This window comes from Panthera onca, chromosome D3, assembly GCF_046562875.1.
Source record: "Panthera onca isolate mPanOnc1 chromosome D3, mPanOnc1 haplotype 2, whole genome shotgun sequence".
NCBI lineage: Eukaryota > Metazoa > Chordata > Mammalia > Carnivora > Felidae > Panthera > Panthera onca.
Window position 1 is genome coordinate 45,268,225 of NC_138350.1, and position 21,182 is coordinate 45,289,406.

Here is a 21,182-nt window from a genome sequence, read left to right on the forward strand (position 1 = left end):
AGACAAGCTTCTCCAGATCCGTTAAGGTGGGTTTGCCGGCTATCACCTCATCCTCACTTCCCATTCCCACTTCCAACCTGCTGCCTCCCAGTCTCTGCAGCGATACGTCCCATGGAAGTATCAGTGTCTTCCCTGGGGTAAAAGTGGGACACTTTTCAGCACCCTCTCTGGCTTCTCAGCAGCCTTTGTCAAAGTGGACCCCACCCTACCTCCTGAAACAGTTCTTCACTCAGCCCCAGAGGCAAACGGGGCCCCTAGTTTTCTGCATATTTCTCTGGCAGGCTCTGCTTGTTGTCCTGTACTGATTCCTCTTCTTGGATTCTACAGATGGGTTTCCCGTTGCTTTATTCACCTTATGCCTCTATGTGACCAACCCCGCCCAATTCTGTGGCTTCAAATACCATCTGTATTCCAATAAGCCCCAATTACTATCTCCAGCCTTGTCACTCCTGGTGAGCTTCAGACCCACATATCCATCTGTATAGATGTCATTTCTCCTCGGATTCACATGTCCAACTCTTGATCCTCACCACTTCCCTGCCAAACTTCCCAAGTCTCTGTATCTTAGAGAATGGTGCCCAGAGCCATCGGTTGTTGACATGGCCACCTAGCGATCATCCGTGATCCCGCCTTTCCTCCCTCTTGTCTGTGTCTTGAATGAGGCGTTCCCCCAACCCTCCTTAAATGTCAAAGCCATACAAAAAAGGCTTTCTGACTGCAATCTAAACTAGGTTTTCCTGTTACATGCTCACAGCATCCAGGCGCTGGCCACAGCACTCCTCTCGCTTATTAAGTTCCCAGAGGCAGGCTCAATAAACCCTTCCGAGAGAGGGTAAGCCTTCCCTAAACCAGGGGCAGCCCTGTCCCAGGAGGGTACCCGGCCGTGCGCAAGCCTCCCGGAACAGAACACGCCACAGTGGGCGCAGGCGGGAGCGGCGGCGCCTGCGGGAGTAGCCGCGCGGACTACCGCCGTCGCCTCTGCGCGGCTTCCGGGTCACGTCCCCGTCCCGCGAGCCGCGCTGGGACTCCGCCCCCCAGGAAAGGGGAGGAGCCTCTTGTGCGGGGCGCGGTCGCGGTCGCTAGGCCCCACCGCAGCCGGTCAGCAGTCGCCCATTTAAGCGCTGAGGGCGGCGGGTCACGTGCCGGACGGGGTGGGGGCGTGGCACCAGGAAGCGGCCTCCGCGCCCACTCGGATCGCCGCCGCCGCCGCCTCCCGGCCTGACTCGCCGCGCCCCACGCTGGCGGCCTCCCCCGGACCCCCCGCCGCCGCCGCCGCGGCGCCCGCTATGGGCCAGGAGGACTACTATCTGGAGCTGTGCGACCGGCCGGTGCACTTCGAGAAGGCGAACCCGGTCAACTGCGTCTTCTTCGATGAGGCCAACAAGCAGGTCCGGGCCGGCCCGCGCCCTCCTTCCCCGCGCTGCCGGGCGCACCCTGCCCGCCATCCCCCGCGCCCCCAGCGGCGTCCTGCGCGCGCGCGCGCCCAGGCCGGGTGCTGGGGGACCAGGCCTGGGGCCTCCCCTCCGGTCCCGGCGCGGGACTGGCACCAGCCCCGTGCTGTTGGGTGGGCCGAGGGACCAGGCGCCACCGCGGCGGGGCCTGTCTCCTCCAAAGTGACAGCTGGGTCGACCCCGAACCTGCGCCACCGACCCTGCAGCGCCCTTTGGCCGGTGTGGTCGGCCGTTAGCTCGCCAGCCCTTTCTCTGTGCCTTTGTTGTGTTTGTCATTAGTTACTCTTGCACTCACGGATTTAGGCGTTGAGATTGGCTTTATTCTTGGAATTTTGGAAACGGAGGGTGGGGGAAGCAGTGTGAGGAGTAATAGGGTGTGCTTAAGTGTATCAGTGGCGCCTTTGCTGAACCGGATTAAAATTTGTAGCCTCGGCGACCCAGGCCCGGTTTTGCACAGTGGGTGGCACTCACAATGGTTTAACCTTTTTGGTCTCCGCTACTCCCTTGCCCCTTAAAATTCTTGTGAACACCAGGTATCTGTAGATGAATATGTGCCACCTTAGTTGAGCTGAACCAAGAGTGGGGTGTGGTGGAAATAATCACTTGTTAGGCTGGTGTCTGTGTCTAAAGTCTTTCAAAGTTCAGGCCATTAACGTTGCTTCTTTTGCCTCCTAGGTTTTTGCAGTTCGATCTGGTGGAGCTACTGGGGTGGTAGTTAAAGGCCCAGATGATAGGAATCCCATCTCATTTAGGTAACTATTGACATTTACAGAATAACTTTCACGTGTAAATAAAATGATGTGTTTTTTTGTTTGTTTGTTTTTGTTTTTGTTTTTTTTCTGTTTCGTCTTCAGAAGGTGGTTTTAAAAGTTTGTCCTTTGTCTTCCCTAAAAGTTCTGAAGTCTGTGCGCATGCACATCCCTGCCTCTAGGCAGAGGGAAGCAGACACCTGCCAAGCAGACACCTGCGAGCAGTCTCCGTGGCACACATCAGTACTTCATGTCAGAGTGAAATGTGTAGAGTAGTTGTCTCTTGGGAATCAAATGCTCCAACATAGGGTACCTACTTCCTCCTACTTGAAATTAACAAGGCAGTTTATTGATGTGTCCATTTCCGGTGTCTTGGCGGAGGAGGGCCTTCATTTGCCTGTGGCCCGGCTCTTTCCAGAGTATGTGGTAGGTGGAGGAAGTTCCTAGGTTAGTGTTTCCTGTATAATTAAGAAAATCCCAGCTTCCACCAACGGTGACTGGATGTCCCAGTGTATGCAGGTTGAACCAGTATAATTGCAAATAGCACTTCCTTTCACTTTCTGAAGTGCCTTGATTTGGTTGATAAGTTATCTGGTCTTCGTTCCTGTGATTACAGGAAGGGAAAGTGTAGTGTGGTGTGGGCCCTCGATTCAGTGGGGACTTAAATTTTTTGCAGGTGGCCTGTGTTAATAACGAGTTTTTGAAGTGGAAATGAATCATCATTTGTTTGGCACACACTGATTGCAGCCCCCCCCCCGCCCTGTGCTAGGCGCCAGGCATGTGAAGGTTTTGAATTAGCCTGGCGCCCTTTTGGAGAGCTCATATATGTAGTGTGGGAGACAAGTGTGTAGACACATTATGTCGATTGTGAGAAAGTGCCGTAATAGCACTGTGTTCAGAATTGGGGCACACGAGAGAGGAGACATTTATCTTGGGGTAGGCTGAGGAAGACCACTGCCTCGGACGGGGAAGGCCTCAGAGAGGAGGGAGTCTTTGAGCTAAACTTTAAAGCTTGAATGGAATGATTCTGAGTGGGGAAGAGAGATGGCCTTTCAGATGGCGAAGAACGCCAGAGTGCAAAGCTTAGCAGGCAGGGTGTTTGGAGAATTCCAGGTCTGTGTAACTGAGATCAGGTGTCCTCGCAGGGAAGTAGAGGTGGGGGTGGTTTGGCCCCTGGCAGGAGTCAGCTTGAACCTTATGTATTCTGCTATGGAATTAGGGCTTTTTCTTATTGGAAATTGTAAGATGGGGGCATGGCACGATCTTACCAGCGTTCGGAAAGATCACGCTGTTCACAGCATTGACCTTGGATTACCTGGGAGCGTGTCAAAGTCAGGGGTACCACTGAGCGTCGACTGCAGTAGTCTGAACCGGGCATACGCAAGACCAGACCCAAGGCCGAGTAGACTGTCACATAGGCACTTGGGAGGTGCTTGGGAAGGTCTTGGGTAAGTCTTGGTGATCATTTGGGTGTGGAAAGTAACAGTGAGCCGCTGATCCAGATTTGGGGGCTTGGTAGGGTTTGAGGAGGAAGATACTGAATTTATCCTCTTTTAAATTTTAAGTTTTGATGACAAACATTTTAGCAATTTTGTGTATTTTTAACAGTTGTCTGGTGGTATAATTAACTGCATATATTTAATGTATACAGTTGATGAGTTTTGACATGTTAACCATCACCACAGTCTTTAAGTTTGCTTGTGCGGCTCTGTAATTCATCCCTTGACTTCCTCTTGTAAACATCTGTTTGAGGCCCCGTAAGATGCTGGGAGTTGGGAAGTAAATGGGAAAGTGTAAGCTTGGCTGTGAGAGCATGGTGAGCGGGGGAAGGTGGTGGTTGGTGAAGAAGGTTGCTGGGTGGGTTTTGCTTATTTATGTCCAAAGTGACTCTCAGGGGAAAGTGCATCTGTTCTCCATTCTTCAGTCACTTGTTAACCACAGTGTAAATTTCACTGGCAACTTGCTGCCAGTTGGATTTTGTTGTTTGAAAAGAAGTCCTGATAGTGTCAGAAACATAATTTTCAACTAAGATCTGCTGCTTTCTGAGTATTTAACTTGCCTTTTCTCACAAATTGATAGATGCTAGAATTCAGTTCTTAACTTTTTAACTCACCCCCTTTTTTTCTTAAAGAATGGAAGACAAAGGAGAAGTGAAATGCATTAAGTTTTCCTTAGAAAATAAGATATTGGCTGTTCAGAGGACCTCAAAAACTGTGGTAAGACATGCCTTTATTTATTTATTTATTAAAAAAAATTTTTAAATGTTTATTGTATTTTTGAGAGAGAGAGAGAGCCCGAGCGGTGTAGGAGCAGAGAGGGGCGGGGAGACACAGAATCCGAAGCAGGCTCCAGGCTCCCGAGCTGTCGGCACAGAGCTCAATTTGGGCTCGAACTCATGTACCAGGAGATCATGACCTGAGCCGAAGTCAGTGCTTAACCGACTGAGCCACCCAGGTGCCCCTGTTTATTTTTTTAAAGTTTTATTTAAGTAATCTCTGCATCCAATGTGGGGCTCGAACCCACAACCCCAAGATCAAGAGTTACATGTTCTACTGACTGAGCCAGCCAGGTGCCCCAGGACATATCTTTAAGTACAGAGTAAAGGAAAGGACATTAGAAGTACACTTAGAAGAGAATGAATTACAAAAAAACAGCTAAAGGAAGCATTTATTATTTTAATGTCCTGAAAGTTATAGTTCTGTTGTACTATATTTGAGCCTTGGGAATTCTTTTTTTAAATTTTTTTTTAATGTTTATTCATTTTTGAGAGACAGGGTGTGAGCAGGGGAGGGGCAGAGAGAGAGGGAGACACAGAATCCGAAGCAGGCTCCAGGCTCCGAGCTGTCAGCACAGAGCCCGATGTGGGGCTTGAACCCACGAACTGTGAGATCATCACCTGAGCCAAAGTCAGATGCTTAACTGAGCCACCCAGGCACCCCGAGCCTTGGGAATTCTTGAAGATGAGAGAGACATTTCAAGGGATAAATATTTGTGACCTTAGTTTGTCATTTTTGACTTAAAAATGTTTTAAAGTAATTTGGAACCTCAGGCAACCTTGGATTGATTGGTAGCGGAATAGATCATGTGAGTTGTATTTTTGGTAACTTTGTGAATTAGCTTTAATGGAGTAACTCCATTTACTCACTGCTTGCATCTTTGAATGCTTGATCCCCTAGGAACAGACATTCAAAGTTGGAGCACCCGTTTGGCATTTTCACTTTCCTAAGCATTTTCACTTTCCTAAGTATTCACCGTCACCATTTGTAAAGTAGAGCAAAACCTTTTGGAAACAGGCAGAATCTGATTTCCCCCTGTCAGTATTAATTGCTAAAATTGTTGGAAAGCCTCTTCTAAGAGGCAGCAACACATTTCTCTGGAATCCATTGGTTTTCGGTATCAGTTTCTAAACTAACTGGATAATCGGATTAACTTTTTTTTTAAGTTGCATTGGAAGGGGACAGATTGTCCAAATTGTTTTTTTTAGTTTTCCTGCCTTCTATCCGGTTTTTTTTCCGATCACTTTTTAAATTTGTCTTCCAACTTTTTTTTTTTTTTATTTATTTTTGGGACAGAGACAGAGCATGAACGGGGGAGGGGCAGAGAGAGAGAGAGGGAGACACAGAATCAGAAACAGGCTCCAGGCTCCGAGCCATCAGCCCAGAGCCTGATGCGGGGCTCGAACTCATGGACCGCGAGATCGTGACCTGGCTGAAGTCGGACGCTTAACCGACTGCGCCACCCAGGCGCCCCTTTTTAAATTTGTCTTTTGTCTGTCTGGTGGTATGCCAGTGTCTGTTGGCAGTATGCTGCTTGATCCCAATTTCTCCTTGTGGTTTTTTTACTCTTCAGGATTTCTCTAATTTTATCCCGGATAGTTCTCAGCTGGAATACACTCAAGAGTGCAAGGTATGAGCCCAGATCCTTTCCCGGCTGCTGGCCATCTCACTGTGTGGGTGATGTGGGGGAGGGGCAGCGTGCCCTGGGAATTGCCAGCACACCCTGGGAGGCAGGCTGTGCCTTATGCTGACTCCTGTTGCACGTTGGCTCTGTGACTTGGACAGTTTTAAAAGTTTTGTTTTTTTGTTTTTTTTTTTATGTTTATTTATTTTGAGAGAGAGAGCACGCGGGCATGGAGGGGCAGAGAGGGAGAGCGAGCATCTCAATCAGGTTCCACACTGTCAGCACAGAGCCTGACTTGGGGCTGGATCTTGAGAACCGTTAAGCTCGTGACCTGAGCCGAAATCAAGAGTGGGATGCTTAACCCACTGAGCCACCCAGTCATCCCAGTTTTAAAAGCCTGTTTCTTCTTTTATAAGATGAAATCGGGAGGATTAAATGGGTGACAGGACGTTAATCGCCCGGCTGTGCTGGTTGTGCGGGGGGGTCAGACCCTGGATTCCTTTTATAGCGGCCTTGTAGGAGGTTTTAGGAAGAGGAGTGTTTTCCCCTCTCCTGATGATGTTTCCTTGATTTGTTGTCCTTGTGTCCTTCCACTTTCTTTCCCCAAGTGTAGATTCTAATCGGTTTTAATTAGATATTTGCTGGGTAGCATAAACGAGGCGAGGCGGTGGGGCTCAGCTCAAAGCAGCAATGTGACACCCTGGAAGGTAGCGGAAGGTGCTAGTGGCTGGGTATGGCTTTTAGCAGCTTCACAGTGGTTTTGCTAAATGGAGTTTAGGGTGGGCTCTGCGACAAGGAGAGGCCCTTCGGCCCACGAACCGAGTCCCTCACAGACCTCTGGATCTGTGCGCCGCAGAGCCCCTGTCCTAGCCCTGTGCGGCCTCAGGTTTGGGGCACTGCTGTGCAGCAGGGGAGGCGAAGGGCTGGGCTCAGGGCCCCAACCCCATCTTGGTCCACACTCATTGAGAACCTTCTAAGCTTTTCTACTTTTATAATGCATATTTTTAGAATACAGGTAAGAGAAAGTCACCTGCCCTTTGATTTTCCTTAAGGAAGAAGTTGATATCTGTGTGTGCTGGTCAGTTACCTTTCTGCAAAATTCAGGCTTTTCCCTCTGTTCTTGAGAAGGAATTAAGAGTCAGGTGCTTTAGTGAGGCATCCCAGGTGGAAATCTGGGAATGTTGTATTGAAAAGAAAGTTTGATTTCTTGGTAAGTAATCAAATCGGGGTAACTTTTATTAAAGAGTGTGAGAAGTAGAGTATTTTAAGCTTTTGAAGAGTTGTACAAAAACTAATTAATTAAAAAAATTTTTTGTAATCCTTTTCAGACCAAGAATGCCAACATACTTGGATTCTGTTGGACCAGTTCTACTGAAATTGTCTTCATAACAGATCAAGGAATTGAATTTTACCAGGTATTATGTTGATCACTTCTGTTTGCTGGACAACGGTCTGTGATGGCAGTGTGGCAGCCTTCTGAATTCACTACTGAATAGACATTTTGAGATTCTGAACTTTAGGTTTTTGTTTGGGTTTTTGTTCTTTATTTCTAATTACAAGAAATGCATGTTTTTTATAAAACGTTTAAACATTACCAGGCTATCTGGAAGGTAAAAGTACCCCCATAATCCCTAGAAATAACTAGTATGAATAGTACGTTTTTCTTTGTTTTCCTACACACATGCAAACTTCATTTTTTTATAAAAATGGGAATGTTGTATATGAAGTTGTGGCTGGCTTTTTTTTCATAGCAGTGGGGCTTGTACATTTGTCCATATTTTATTCTGAGTAGTGTTCTGTTGTGTGGGTGCACTGCGGTTTAATTAATTCCCTGTTGATGAACCTCTGGCTTGTTCTCATTTTTCTGTGATTGTAAACAATTCTGCAGTGAACATGCTTGCAGACATTTCTTTATGTTCTTGGGTGAGGCAGTTCTTGGAAGGGGAATTACGGCACAGATACGAACATCCGAAAAGCTGAACAGATATTGCTAAATTTTGTCCAGAAGTTTGCTCTGTGACTTCCAGTATAGGGATATCTTTTTCCACATTTTTGCCAGAACTGCATATGATGAGTCCATAGACATATAGTCTAGGTATTAGCCCTTTCTCAGGTGAGATGGTTTGCAAATACTTCCCGTTGCACAGGCTGCCCTTTTGCTCTGTTGACTTGACTTGGTACCTGCCTTGTCTTGTAATATGTTCCAGCTGCCCGACCTGTTGAGCATGCTTCTGAATCTTTCAGTGGAGCTAATCTAGAAAGTGTTCAGATATTCTCGGGGTTCAATTTTGTTGACCTAATGAAAGCAGTATAATTTAGAATGTACAGATGGAGAAAATACACCCGTTAAGCAAAATGTGAGATGTTGGTGCTTTGCCATGGGGCCATCCTCAAAACCTTTGTAATGACCACCAGAAAGAAAACAAACTGCACAAATCTCGTACACATAGAAGGAGAGTTTTGTGTATATGGTAGCGTGGATAGGATTACCTGCTTTCCGAAGGGTTCCTTGTGGCAATCATATACTTTTCTGTTCTCTGTAGTGGAAAAGTGTACATTCATGTCATCTAGATGGTCTTCAGATCTTCAAGAAATAAGTTAAAAAGAAAGAGGACTCTAGCGTATCCATTTCATATCTGAATTGTCAAGAAACCCATGCCTCTCCACCATGACTTCCACATCGGTTCTGGAGCACAGTGTTCTAGGAGCATTCATGTCTCGGAGCTCTATACAGTGTTCCTTAATTTATATGAATATTTAGAGTATATTTAAGACCTGCCTCAACCATAAAATACTAGGTTTGCATGCAGAGTCTCACGAACACGATTGTTAGCAAAAGGGAGCTGCTCCCAGACTCAGTGCTACCTGGAGTCAAGACAGAGCCAGGTGGAAGGCAGGTGCTACAGGCTGGGTGTGGGTGATTCAGTGCATGGGATCGTTGGGGGTGGGGGGGTGGGGTGCGCGTTTGCTTCCACGGGTTGGAGGAGGGAGTATGTAGTCTGGACTCTTGGGTGGATGATGCCTGGAGAGTGTGCAGGCTCTTGTGGGGAACTGGCCTGCCTGGGCTGTGACTGCATAGCGGTGTCTGAGCCGTATTTTCTCCTTGGTCAGGTATCCATGCTGCCCGCCTCTCAGGGTCGTGCTGTGAATAAATGAGCCAAGATTGGTAAAGCACTGAGCGTGGGGAGCAGTAGCTGCAGCAAACAAAAACCTGTGCAATTTTACTTAGTGGTTTTTTCCAGATTTTTCTTGTTTTCTTAATTTACCATCAGTCGTCTTCCATTTTGCTGATTTTAAAATAAAGATTCTGTTTCTCGAACTTTGCTTCAGGTGTTACCGGAGAAACGAAATCTCAAACTCCTGAAGAGCCAGAATATCAACGTGAATTGGTACATGTACTGCCCTGAGGGTGCTGTGATTCTGCTGTCTACCACAGTCCTTGGAAATGTGCTGCAGCCCTTTTATTTTCGGGTACGAGTGAGCCTGTCTTTAGGAAAAATTCCCTTTCCCCCCTCCCATCCTGTTCTTCTAATATACTAAGGTGTCCCGGACTTCAAAGGGGCAAGTTTCTCCAATAACCTCACCACTTCTGACCACTAGAGGGCACACTGTACCATCCTGTCACGGCCAGGAATGACTCGTTCTGTGGGGACAGACTCCAGGGAGTAAGGACTTAGTGGGACTTCGGAAAGGATGGAGAGACAGAGTGTGTGCCTGTCCTCCGTGGTTTTATGTAGGGAATGCTAAAGCATCAAAGAGGTTTAACCAGCTTTTCCTAAAACTTGTATCACCCCAACAGGCTGGCACTATGTCAAAGCTGCCCAAGTTTGAGATTGAATTACCAGCTGCGCCCAAGTCAACTAAACTGAGCCTTTCCGAGAGAGACATCGCGATGGCGACCATGTATGTCTGTCTTTTGAGAGAATTCCTTCCTGACATTGCTTTTGGTAATAGAAGTAGCAGAAGTGCATCATAAAAGCACAGCACTTTCGACAGGTGCCCTCAGAGCACATGATAAAGACTCCCGCTTTCCCGTTCAGTGTCTAGATTTTATGAATGGAGAAAACTGGTCGTCAGCTTGGCATTCTTTTCTGATTCTTCTAGCTTTGTGATCTGAGGGAAGTTTTTTTCCACCATTCTGGTCTGATAAAATGAGAACATTGGACCAATTTGTTGTTTAGGTATCTTAGTTCTATAATTTTTTTTTTATTCTGTGAGTAGTTGAAGGTTATCTAGGACTTTTATTTATTTATTTTTAGCTAAAACATATCCTGCTGGCTTTAAAGAACATAGTTTATCTAACAAACATGGAACTAAATTACTTATGTAGGAAGGTATCCTCGCTTGTAAATGCAGAGTATCTCAATTTCTAAGCTTCATTATGGAAGTTTTAAACACACCATAATAGAAACCGATGCAAAGAATACCTTATGTACCCATAACCCAATTCAAAAATGTCCAAATTTTGCTCCTAAATTACTTCTTGGATTCTTCTATGGCCTAAAACAGTGGTTTTGAACTTTAATGTTCTTTGGGCGTTAGAATGCCTTTTTTTTTTTTTTTTTTAAAGGCCATCTACTGTGGCATCCCAGGTTAGAGAACAGAAACAGTGAGGGCAGTCCTCACCCAGTGGCGGCAGAGACCCACTCCCTTCCCTCTGGTCTCATCCCTGTGGCAGACCGAGGACAGTGTCAGCCACTGGAATAGCAATGTGCTTGCAGGAACTGGTCACAGGAGCATTTCTTCCATGAGGCTTATAAATGAAGAGTGATTATATTTTCCTGTTATCAAGGAATGTACTCATTATGTAGAACTTGGAAGATACAGAAAGTTCCAGAAAAAGAAAGTGGACTCGGTTTATTACTCAAGGATAGCTATTAACAACATGTGTTTCTTTCTAGTAGTTTTGGACATTGTGCAGAAGTTTGTCTTCCTTTTAAAGTACTGTGATGGAGCTGTATTTAGTTTTGCATCCCCGTTTTCACTTTTATATAATGGCCTTGGGTTTTTGGTTTTTTTTTTTTTTTTTTAGCTGCACTTTGTAAATATTTTTGTTGGCTGTGAAATATTCTGTTAGGGAATATGTCATAATGTACTTAACTCTTATGGCCTCATAATTTAGCATTTAGAATAGAGGAGTTTCAGATGTCCTGTGTGAAGTCTGTCTCTTTGTTCTCCAGATACGGACAGCTTTACGTTCTCTTCTTGAGGCATCATTCTCGGACCTCCAATAGTACAGGAGCGGAGGTAGTCCTATATCATCTACCACGGTATATTTAATGCTGTCCTCCTCCTCCAATTTTAAAATATGAACTAAAGCTTGTCGATCTATGTTTTGACCTTTCTGTTATCCTACAGAGAAGGTGCCTGTAAAAAGATGCACATATTAAAGTTAAATCGGACGGGGAAGTTTGCCCTAAACGTGGTGGATAACCTGGTGGTCGTTCATCATCAGGATACAGAGGTAGGGGTTATGTGTGGGTGTCTGGTCTGTCAGTGTGGCTTAAGAGTTAGGAAAATTAGGGCACCCGGGGGGCTCAGTCTGTTGAGTGGCCGACTTCAGCTCAGGTCATGATCTCACGTTCGTGAGTTCGAGCCCCTACATCGGGCTTACCGCTGTCAGCACACAGTCTGCTTCGGATCTTCTGCCCCTCTCTCTCTCTCTCTCTCTCTCTCTCTCTCTCTCTCTCTCTCTCTCTCTCTCTGCCCCTGCCCTGTGCGTGCTCTTTCAAAAATAAGTTAACATTAAAAAAAAAAAGTTACGAAAATTGACAAAACATGCAGAACAGAGACTAGAAAGTACTTTCCATGCTAAAGCTTTGGTCTTCCAGATGCAAATGAGTTTGGTATTCTAGATGGTTGAGAAAAAACGGTGATTCCCTGTCTATTGATTACAGTTAATTAAAAACTATTCCAGGGGCGCCTGGGTGGCTCAGTCGGTTAAGCGGCCGACTTCGGCTCAGGTCATGATCTCGCGGTCCGGGAGTTCGAGCCCCACGTCGGGCTCTGTGCTGACAGCTCAGAGCCTGGAGCCTGTTTCAGATTCTGTGTCTCCCTCTCTCTGACCCTCTCCCGTTCATGCTCTGTCTCTCTCTGTCTCAAAAATAAATAAACATTAAAAAAAAAATTTTTTTTTAAATTAAAAAAAAAAAAAAAACTATTCCAGAAAGTAGCACATGAGGGTATTTGACTCTGGAACAATTATTTGGTTGGCTCAGCCAAGCTGGGAATTTACTGCAGAAGCACAGTCTTGCATGAGCACACAAGCTTTGTATTTCCTTTGTGAGTACAGATAATGCTAGGTAATGATTTTGAGGCTTTGTGGCCCAAGAGAAAGACTAGAACGGGTCCTGCTTTTTTTTCCTACATGGTTAGCTGGGTATCTGGTCACAGACAAGCTCCTTGTGTCCCGTGCCTCCCGCAGGGTGGCAATACCCTTATCTTGACTAATGAAGGTATTTCTAGTCGAAGTGAAAAAGATCTGCTGAAATCACTTGGAGCTTTTCAAGGGCAGCCTGTCATAAATGCCAGGGGTGTGCGTGAGCGTGGGGGACAGTGTAACAGAGTCGTGATATCACAGCAGACTCCTCCCCGCGTAGAACCAGCCTGTGGGGGTGCAGCGCAGGGCATGCAGACTCTGTAAGCTGACGGGAATGGAGGGATCTGAGAGAACAGAAGGGACAGGCCAAGTCATGGCTTGTTTTGGCATCAGAGTCTTACTTTTTTCCACTTCAGACATCGGTGATATTTGACATCAAGTTAAGGGGAGAGTTTGATGGCACCGTCACCTTCCATCATCCGGTGCTTCCGGCACGCTCGATTCAGCCCTATCAGATCCCCGTGGCAGGTAAGGGGACCTCCGTGTAGTGGATGGAATGAGGGGTACACACAGGGGTTCCCAGGCCCCTGTGCTTTTGGGGGGGCTTTGTGTTCCTTCCAGCATCTTCCTTTTCCAGGGCTAATAATGTGAGCATTAAAAGAGTAGGTTGTGTCAAATGATTGTCTTGTGTCTCCTGCTTACGTGGCGTGAAGGTAACCGCTGGTGAACTGGTGGAAAGCCAAATCTAGACGTTAACCTTCAGCTCCGTTCTGGTTGTTTGGGACCAGTTAGAAGGCAGTCAGGTTCAAATTGGCCAGTTATAACAAAACAAATGCCAGGTGTGATCAAAATCATAGCCTGGGCAACGATTAATAAGAATTCAAAAGTCCATTGAATCTCTGGCCTCCAGAGCATGGGTTGGTAAAGCATTTTTCACAGCTAAAGGCTTTTCGTCATGTTTAACCCCCTAGGTTGTAAGCCCCATGCAGGCTTGTAGCGGCTCTGTATCTTGCCTGCCCCGTATTGCTGCAGGGTGTGTCGTGGGGACGCGCTTGGTAGCTGCTCTCATTCCCCCTTCTGCTGTTGGTCTGTTCAGCTGTTCGTTTTCAAGCTGACTGCACATCAGAATCACCCGGGGGGCTTTACAGGGGCACCCGCTGTCACCTGAGAGCGGTCAAGTCCATGTGATTGGCAGCCAGAGTTGAGGCCCGCGTGCAAGAACTTCTCAGGTTCTAGATTCAGGTGTTCTTTGCCTTAGCTTGTCTGGGCCCTTCCCTCTTTTGAGTGGGCTGTCCAAAATGACCATATTTTCCAACCAGCTGATTAAAACCTATCTTCTGATTGTCCCTGGGTAATCGGAGCAGGACTGGGAACGATGTTTAATTTGCAGGGCTGCACTTCTCAGGTTTACCATGGATGCATGGGCAGTGCCACTGGGAATTAAGAGTCCCTGTCATGTGAGGTGTTTGGGGTCTGTTTCCTAGAGGAGATCTCTGTGCCTGGACCTACCCTGTGCGATGGGGAATTGAGCTAATTATTTAGACAAAGCACAAAGCACTGTTATTTGAAATCTTCTCAGTGACTGGCCTGGGGATGTGATTTTGAACCATCCAGGACTTGGTGATTTACTGTGTAAATGAAGACGAGTCCTCTTCGGTTATTACAGAAGAATGAACAACTCTGAGTCTGTTGTACTTTCCCCTTCTTGGGAGGCCATTTTCACGGATTGTTTTCAACTTCCCCCTTCCTCCTTGTATGTGGTATCAGTGGTACAAGACAGTTCACTCCTTCCTTATTCAACTGTAGTCGAATCACCATTTACTGAAGGCTTTAAAAGTACTGCATTTCACCCTCTGAGCACTGGTGTGGGCAGTATTTCCTGGTGGCATTGTCGTTGCACACTTGTTTTTTCCATTTGCAGGTCCTGCTCCTGTGACCAGCCAGTCTCCCATCCCATGCAAACTCTGTATCCTTTACAAAGGCTTTACTGTTGGGCACAGAAGGGAAGATAGTACCCTTCTTTGTCTTGGTGTGTGAGAACAGTCCTGCCTGGCAGCTGTGAATAACCTGAATAACGTCTTGGGAGCCCCCCTGGGGGTGCTTTCCTCACCACCTGGGCCTGAGTAGCCTCTGCAAATAGGGGGCGGGCGAGTGCTAATCAGAACTGGGTTTGTCTTTGGTTTTTATCCTGGTTTACCATTTCCTATAACATGCAGATTCTTCATCCTGGATTGTCTTTCAGCCTGACATCATCATCAGCGCAAGCCAAGGTGGGTCAGAGGGGACAGTCATCACGTTAGAAAATAGTTACTTGTTGGTTTTGGATGACACTTGTAGCCAGTAACAGGTTCAAGGTGAATCTGACAAATGACCTCTTCCTTCAGTCTTAGGAATGGGAACATTTTTCACTTTATACTCTGTTCTCTACTGTTCTGTTTTATCCTGAGCATATACTATTATTTTTTAAATGTTTATTCTGAGAGAGAGAGAGGGGTAGAGATTCCCAAGAAGGCTCCATGCTGTCAGTGCAGAGCCCAATGTGGGGCTCGATCCCACAGACTGAGATCATGACCTGAGCTGAAATCAAGAGTCGGACACTTAACTGAGCCCCCAGGCGCCCCGCTTATATTAGTTTTATAATAAACAACTAAGAATGGCTATTCCCCTGCTTCTAGCCCATTTAGGTCTGTCTGTTCTGAAAAGCCAGACTCCACAGCATGGTGTACAAGGCCCTCCCTGCCCTGTCCTTAACACCCCCCGTCCTACCCACATGTGTCTTTGCCCTTTTCTGTTCCGTTTGCATAGAAGTGCGCTCCTGCTTCCCACTGTGCTGGGCAAGCTCCTTCAAGATGCTAGCTCTCTCTTCCTGGTAACCCCCTAGCACCTGTATCTTCCTGTTGGGAGTACTTTCCACATTTGTCTTCAGTCATCTTGTGTATTCTCCTGTCTTACCCACTGGGATTCGCGAGAATTTTCGAGGTTTCCACTGCATGTAGAATTCCCCTCTCCCTTCTCCATCTGGAACGGTGCTGGCTCTGGACCAGCTGCAGGAGAATTGAGAAGGGGACCACTCAGGTCATCTTTAATGCAGTGTTGAATTCTCTCGTGGAACCCCAATTGAGGAAGGCACTACCTGTCTACCTGGCAGTGTGGGTGTTCAGGAAATTCATGGATTGGTGAATGCATGAATTATGAACTTCCCTTGGGAGCCTCGGGAGTTACCTTTTGACTTGAAGAGCCAGTGCGGGAGAAACCAAAGTATAGGACCAAAGTAAATACCGCACGTTGACATCCTTTTCTACCTTCAAGGTTAAAAGGGGGCTGGGTGTGGGGACAGAAATGCTCTGAGTTGATCGAAGACTTGTCACCCGCACTTATTTCGGGAGCTACACCGTTGATGTCCCTCTGATTGGAGAGGGTGACCTTGTTGGAACCGTCAAGCGGGTGGTGGTCGTTTGGCTGGGCGTCCCTTCTGTCGTCAGGTGTGTCCTGCATTCCCTGGACTGCGCTTGGGTTAGTAAGAAGAGGGTAGCAACAGTGCTTTGCAGGACGGCCCCCTCCCGCGCCCCCCAAATGAAATGTTTTAGGGGAACCATCTTTTGGGCTTTTGTTCTCGTTTGCGTCCAGTATGAAATTTGCTGCCTCCTCAATCCAGGTTACCTCTGGAACCTCCAAGTAAAGCTTCAGCCTATCGTAAACCTCTTGCCAGATAAAGGAAGACTGATGGACTTTCTCCTCCAGAGAAAGGAGTGCAAGATGGTCATCCTGTCTGTCTGTTCGCAGAGTAAGTGGACGAGTCCTTCCCCATCGGACTGATTCTAGTACTCAGTACTCGGCTTGGGCTGCCCACACCCTTTATTGGGAGCTGGGCCACATTTGTCTGCTTTGTCCATAGTGTGTAACCTCATTCTTCACTTGAAGAATGAATTATTTAACCCCCTGGAAGGAAAGACCGGGAAACAGAAAAATGACTCACAGTGACTTGGGTAGAAAAGCTAAATTGGATGGTTCCAGCAAAAGCAAAGCTAACTGTGGCGCACTTGACGGTAATGAGCTAGCATCTCCAGCCTTAAAACAGTTCCCAGAATCCAAGTCACTCACTGCGTATGTGTCTACTTTGAGCACTTTCTACTGAAAGCTTCTGTATGTAGCTCCTTTTCCTAGTAACCAGGAAGGGCTGGTGAGTGATTTCCAATCTCCAAATGATACCCTTTCTCTGAATGCTCCTTGAAGGTATGTTTACCTGGTAACCCTTTGAGGTTAGTTACTTCTGTGCTAACAACTGTCTGAATTCTGAAGTGGATATAAAGTCACTTGACCTGTCTGAACATTCTTCCCAGTGTTGAGCGAGTCAGACAGAGCAACCTTACCTGTGATCGCCACGGTTTTCGACAAACTCAATCACGAGTACAAGAAGTACCTGGACGCCGAGCAGAGTTACACAACGGTAAGCTGTGTGTGTGCTGGGACAAAGGGCTCTTCTCCACCCCCACCGCCCAGTGTATTTCCTAACCAACTATAATGCGAGGTTCTGGTGGGATAACACGACTGGGGTGTGCGTGCCAGGTGGCAAGGTGGCTGTGTTGGGGGTCACAGATTCAGAGTTTGTGCCTCCCCTTAGCTTGAGGCTGCGTGTCACTTAATGCCTTCGCTTGTTTTTAACTTGTGTTGAATCTTACAGGTAGATCCTTGGTCTTATCTGTTTGGTGGATAAGAAAAGCAGTTTCGGCTTTGCCTTACTTTATACATACTTCTGCCCGGTCAGAGCCTGGACTGAACAAATTAGGCGTATAATCTTTTTGCCGCATCTTCTTTCTTTCCTTTTAGGCTGTAACAGCTATAAAATTAACACTTATGCTGGCATTCGGTCAGCGTCCTGTCAGGATAGTGATGACGTATTAGCACTGTGCTTCCACAGAGCGGGTTCACGTGTTTGTCGTGAACGGCTAGAAACCATTGACGTGGCCTGTAGCCAGGTTCTGCTATACCGTTAGGATGAGCGGAAGGACGTATTTCACTTCAAGGACCTGATTAGTCCTGAGGCTTAAAACAGAAGTGGTTTTAGGCAGTAACGAGGAACCCAGAACTGCACTCCCCTTTAGCTCCTCGGGGGTAAGAGAACTGACGCAGGCTACTGAAGGCCGAGTGACCTCGGAGTGCATCTGTCCCTGTCCTGTGAGACACGCGAGGGGGGCTGGGTTCTTGCAGAGCCTCCTCGGCCTTGCTGCTAGTGTACTGGGCTGTGGCAATCCGTAGGTCTGACCCCAGATGGGTTTCTGTGCCTCGCTGCTCTGGCTCTGAGTCTTTTTAAATGCATGCCGGTCAGAGCGTGGTTCCCCCCTCCTCCCCGGCAATGCTGGAGCTTCTCCAGCCCCTACCACAGCTGCACCGTCAGCCCTGGGGCGAGCTGCTCTAGAGAGTTCGGGCAAGTCGTCCGTCTTCTCGCAGAAGTCAGCAATGTTTGGGTGGCCTTGTTGACCACTCGGAAACGCACACATCCAGCCTTACAAGCGGTATTCCCTTACTGTGTGACCAGTACACCATTCCATTTTTATTAGATAACAAATACGAGAAAGTCCGTGATTAAGAAAATGAGGGATTTTAAGAGGTGAGAAAAATGTGTCTCAAGCAGAAGCGGACTTCTGCTTTTTTAGCTCCACGTGTGAACGTTGGCATATTTTCAAGATGACCAACTCTGACTTCTAAACCCAGCCCCAGCCCGCACCGGAAAAATGGTTTTGTCCACGTAATAAGTGCCATCCTCTGCTCGTATCTTAGGAATTCAGTCTTTTGGGAGTCCCTAGAAGCTGACGAGAGTCCCGTTTGCAATGTGTTGTCTAGGCAGTAGAAGCAGGGCCGAGCCGGTGCAGCCCGCTTCTCAAGAGGCCGGTGCGGACCCAGGCTGTGGTCGATCAGTCTGACATGTACACCCACGTGCTGTCGGTCTTCACGGAGAAGAAGGTGGGTGACGGAGCCTCCAGCCAGAGATGTTATCTGCAGGGAACTGAGGAAAGCAGTAGAACTCCTGATGTGATTTAAAGAACCGGAGTTCTCTTGGGTGAAGACCCAGTGCTAATAGTTTGGCGTCTACTAGGCCAAAACGTGACCGTCGACGGGGGGAGGTTCTGGAGGGATCTGTGCAGAACCCGTGAACAGCACTGGGCCAGAGGCGCACGGAAACAGAGCGGGCGGGTAGACGAGCTGCAGGCGGCCTCCTTGCGAGCGTCCGGTTTTGAGACTACTCTTTTCTTCTGTAGGAGATGCCTCATAAATTTGTGATAGCCGTGCTGATGGAGTATATTCGCTCTCTTAACCAGTTTCAGATCACAGTACAGGTACTTTCCAACCATTTGTGGTCCCAACTTAGAGGAGCGGGGTCTGCGTACCAGACCGAATTCTGAGTGACTCTCCCGACGTCACCGTGTCGGGCTCAGGCGGGATGATTAGTGTTTAATCGAGCATCCTGTCAACGCACAGGTGACAGAAACCTTAACCCGTCACTTAGAATAGCTCCATCCTAGACACACCTGGCCTCACGCATGTTGTAGTTGGGTGACCGGGAAAGTCTTCTCCTGTTTTTGTCCTCAGCACTACTTACACGAACTTGTCATCAAGACGCTCGTCCAGCACAACCTCTTTTACATGCTGCACCAGTTCCTACAGTACCACGTCCTCAGTGACTCCAAGCCTCTGGTATGTGGCCCCAGGCTTTTACTTCTGGGATTAAAAACTTCAGATTTAACCGTCTGACATCTTATGCTGAAGCTGGTGTGAAAACATGTCTTTCAGGCTTGTCTGCTCTTGTCCCTAGAAAGTTTTTACCCGCCGGCTCATCAGCTGTCTCTGGATATGTTGAAGGTAACTCTTGCTTCGTCCCCGTTTTAAACTGCATTCACGTCTCTTCCTGTTGCCGCTGCTTACCTGGACTTCTCTCCCCTTCCAGCGCCTCTCGACAGCAAACGATGAAATAGTAGAAGTGCTTCTTTCCAAACACCAAGTGTTAGCTGCCTTAAGATTCATCCGGGGCATCGGCGGCCATGACAACATTTCTGCACGAAAATTTTTAGATGCCGCGAAGCAGACTGAAGACAACATGCTTTTCTATACTATATTTCGGTTTTTTGAACAGCGAAACCAGCGTTTGCGAGGGAACCCTAACTTCACACCAGGTAGGACACGGCAGTGGTAAAAAGGCCTGGGGCGAACACAGACTCAGGGTAGCAAGAGAATGCTGGCAGGCTAGGAGGTGAGAAGCCTTTTGGGAAAGTTCCCCTAAGGAGAACTGCGTGAGCTTTTTTACAAACAAAATCCCATGACGGTGGTAAGAGGAAAGTCAGAATGCCAGTGGAATCTGAATTAGGCTTTGGAACCTGCAGCGGACGCGTTCTGGGCACAGCTCAGGCCTGAGCGTGGGTCTGGGAATGCTCCTTTCTGAAGAATCAGGAACGAAACAGGAAAGGGCGACGAAGGGTTTTAAACGGCCTCAGGCTTATTACTCACTCTTCTCTGCAGACTTACGAAACCTGAGGCATCCCCTCCTTTAGGATGGGAAGGAACACGTCCCTTTTATTTCAGGCCTGAAGACTTTTTGTAGCTTAGCGAATGGTGCAAGATGGTGTTACCTGTGACAGGTTGGCCTCTCTACTTCTCCCCAAGCAGGTGGGGATTTGCTGGGGTTGTGAAGGTGCCCAGCAGCCATGCACGAAAGGACAACTCAAAAGCTTAGGAAAACAAAGTATTTTATGAAAGAAAAATAAGTTAAAACCCAGCATATGTATCTATGAGCTGTGAAGTCTTCATTCTTTTTTCCCTTTTGTGCCACATCTGATTAAATCTGCATTTCTTTTATAGGAGAACACTGTGAAGAACACGTTGCTTTTTTCAAGCAGGTTTTTGGAGACCAAGCTCTAATGAGGCCTACAACATTCTGATATCACTTGCTAGTTTTTTTATATATATATATAAAAATGTGTACAAAGTTAATTTATTGCATTAATAAAGCTCTTTAAACTACAAAATGTTATAGTAAAGTGTATCTACACCATCCTCAAATGTTACTAAAAATATGGTATAGAATCTGTGTGATGGCTTACTCCCAAACAAAAGGAAAAACATTGCATTGATTGGCCTTTAAAAAGTGTCAGGGAGCAGATCCCACTCAGCCATGCTAGTGTCACCTTCCGCCTGCCAAAGGGTTAGGTCTGGTTCGCAGAGAACTGGAAGGCCCCGCAGCGTCCCGGGGCTGCCTTCCGATTCCGTAATGCTTCCGACTCACGCGTCACATTTGCATTCCTGAGTTTAAAAGCACTATGGCCGAAGCTGCTGCTGTTAAGTAGCCTGATGTCTGGTACCGTCCAGTGTCCAACTCGGCCTCGACGGTGCAGCCACTGTCCAGTGAGCGGTAGGCTGAGCGACCCACAGACACAGTTCAGAGTCCCCCGACCTCACAAGAGGGCTAGAAATTTAGGAGTTGTTCTCGCTCTGTACCTTTGTATTGCTCTTGAGTGGCCAAGCTTTTGGCTTTATTTATTGATGGGCCTGTGAGGGATTAAAGAAAAAACTTCTGGATTATTTCTTCAGTAGAAAAGGAAGGCGACAGGGTAGTTCTGTTATAGTACAAACTTTCTATCCCTCTGAGATTCAAAAACCCCAACTCCTCATGTTCCCTATCTCAATGCTTCAACTTCTTATAAAGCTCAAGTCAAGCAAATTAGTACTGTTGTCCTTTCAACCACAGGTCATTTACAGAAGCTGAGGTGGCCG

General features: G+C 47.2%; 2 protein-coding genes across 4 annotated transcripts in view; one reads left to right on the forward strand and one right to left on the reverse strand.

The window, feature by feature from the left end:
* The first annotated feature begins 1,096 nt into the window (after positions 1-1,096).
* On the forward strand, positions 1,097-20,437 carry RMC1 (regulator of MON1-CCZ1). Of its 2 annotated transcripts, none has more exons than XM_060613453.3 (20): positions 1,097-1,388; positions 2,127-2,203; positions 4,332-4,416; positions 6,050-6,106; positions 7,429-7,515; positions 9,431-9,571; positions 9,900-10,003; positions 11,281-11,370; positions 11,459-11,564; positions 12,836-12,947; positions 14,341-14,385; positions 14,636-14,689; positions 16,075-16,203; positions 16,760-16,866; positions 18,261-18,380; positions 18,677-18,754; positions 19,008-19,112; positions 19,209-19,277; positions 19,363-19,588; positions 20,271-20,437. In XM_060613453.3, exons 1-20 carry the CDS (start codon positions 1,287-1,289, stop codon positions 20,348-20,350), a joined length of 1,974 nt encoding a protein of 657 aa, XP_060469436.1. In that variant the 5' UTR covers positions 1,097-1,286; the 3' UTR covers positions 20,351-20,437. The 2 variants fall into 2 exon arrangements, with proteins under 2 accessions (XP_060469436.1, XP_060469438.1); XM_060613455.2 differs by lacking the exon at positions 1,097-1,388 and adding an exon at positions 1,510-1,705.
* The window catches only part of NPC1 (NPC intracellular cholesterol transporter 1), a 59,715-nt gene continuing 58,674 nt past the window's right edge, over positions 20,142-21,182 (reverse strand). For both annotated transcript variants that reach the window (XM_060613452.3, XM_060613451.3), the window contains exon 25: positions 20,142-20,957. In XM_060613452.3, the coding sequence (XP_060469435.1) occupies positions 20,875-20,957 (83 nt within the window). In that variant the 3' untranslated portion in view covers positions 20,142-20,874. The remainder of the gene's footprint in view (positions 20,958-21,182) is intronic.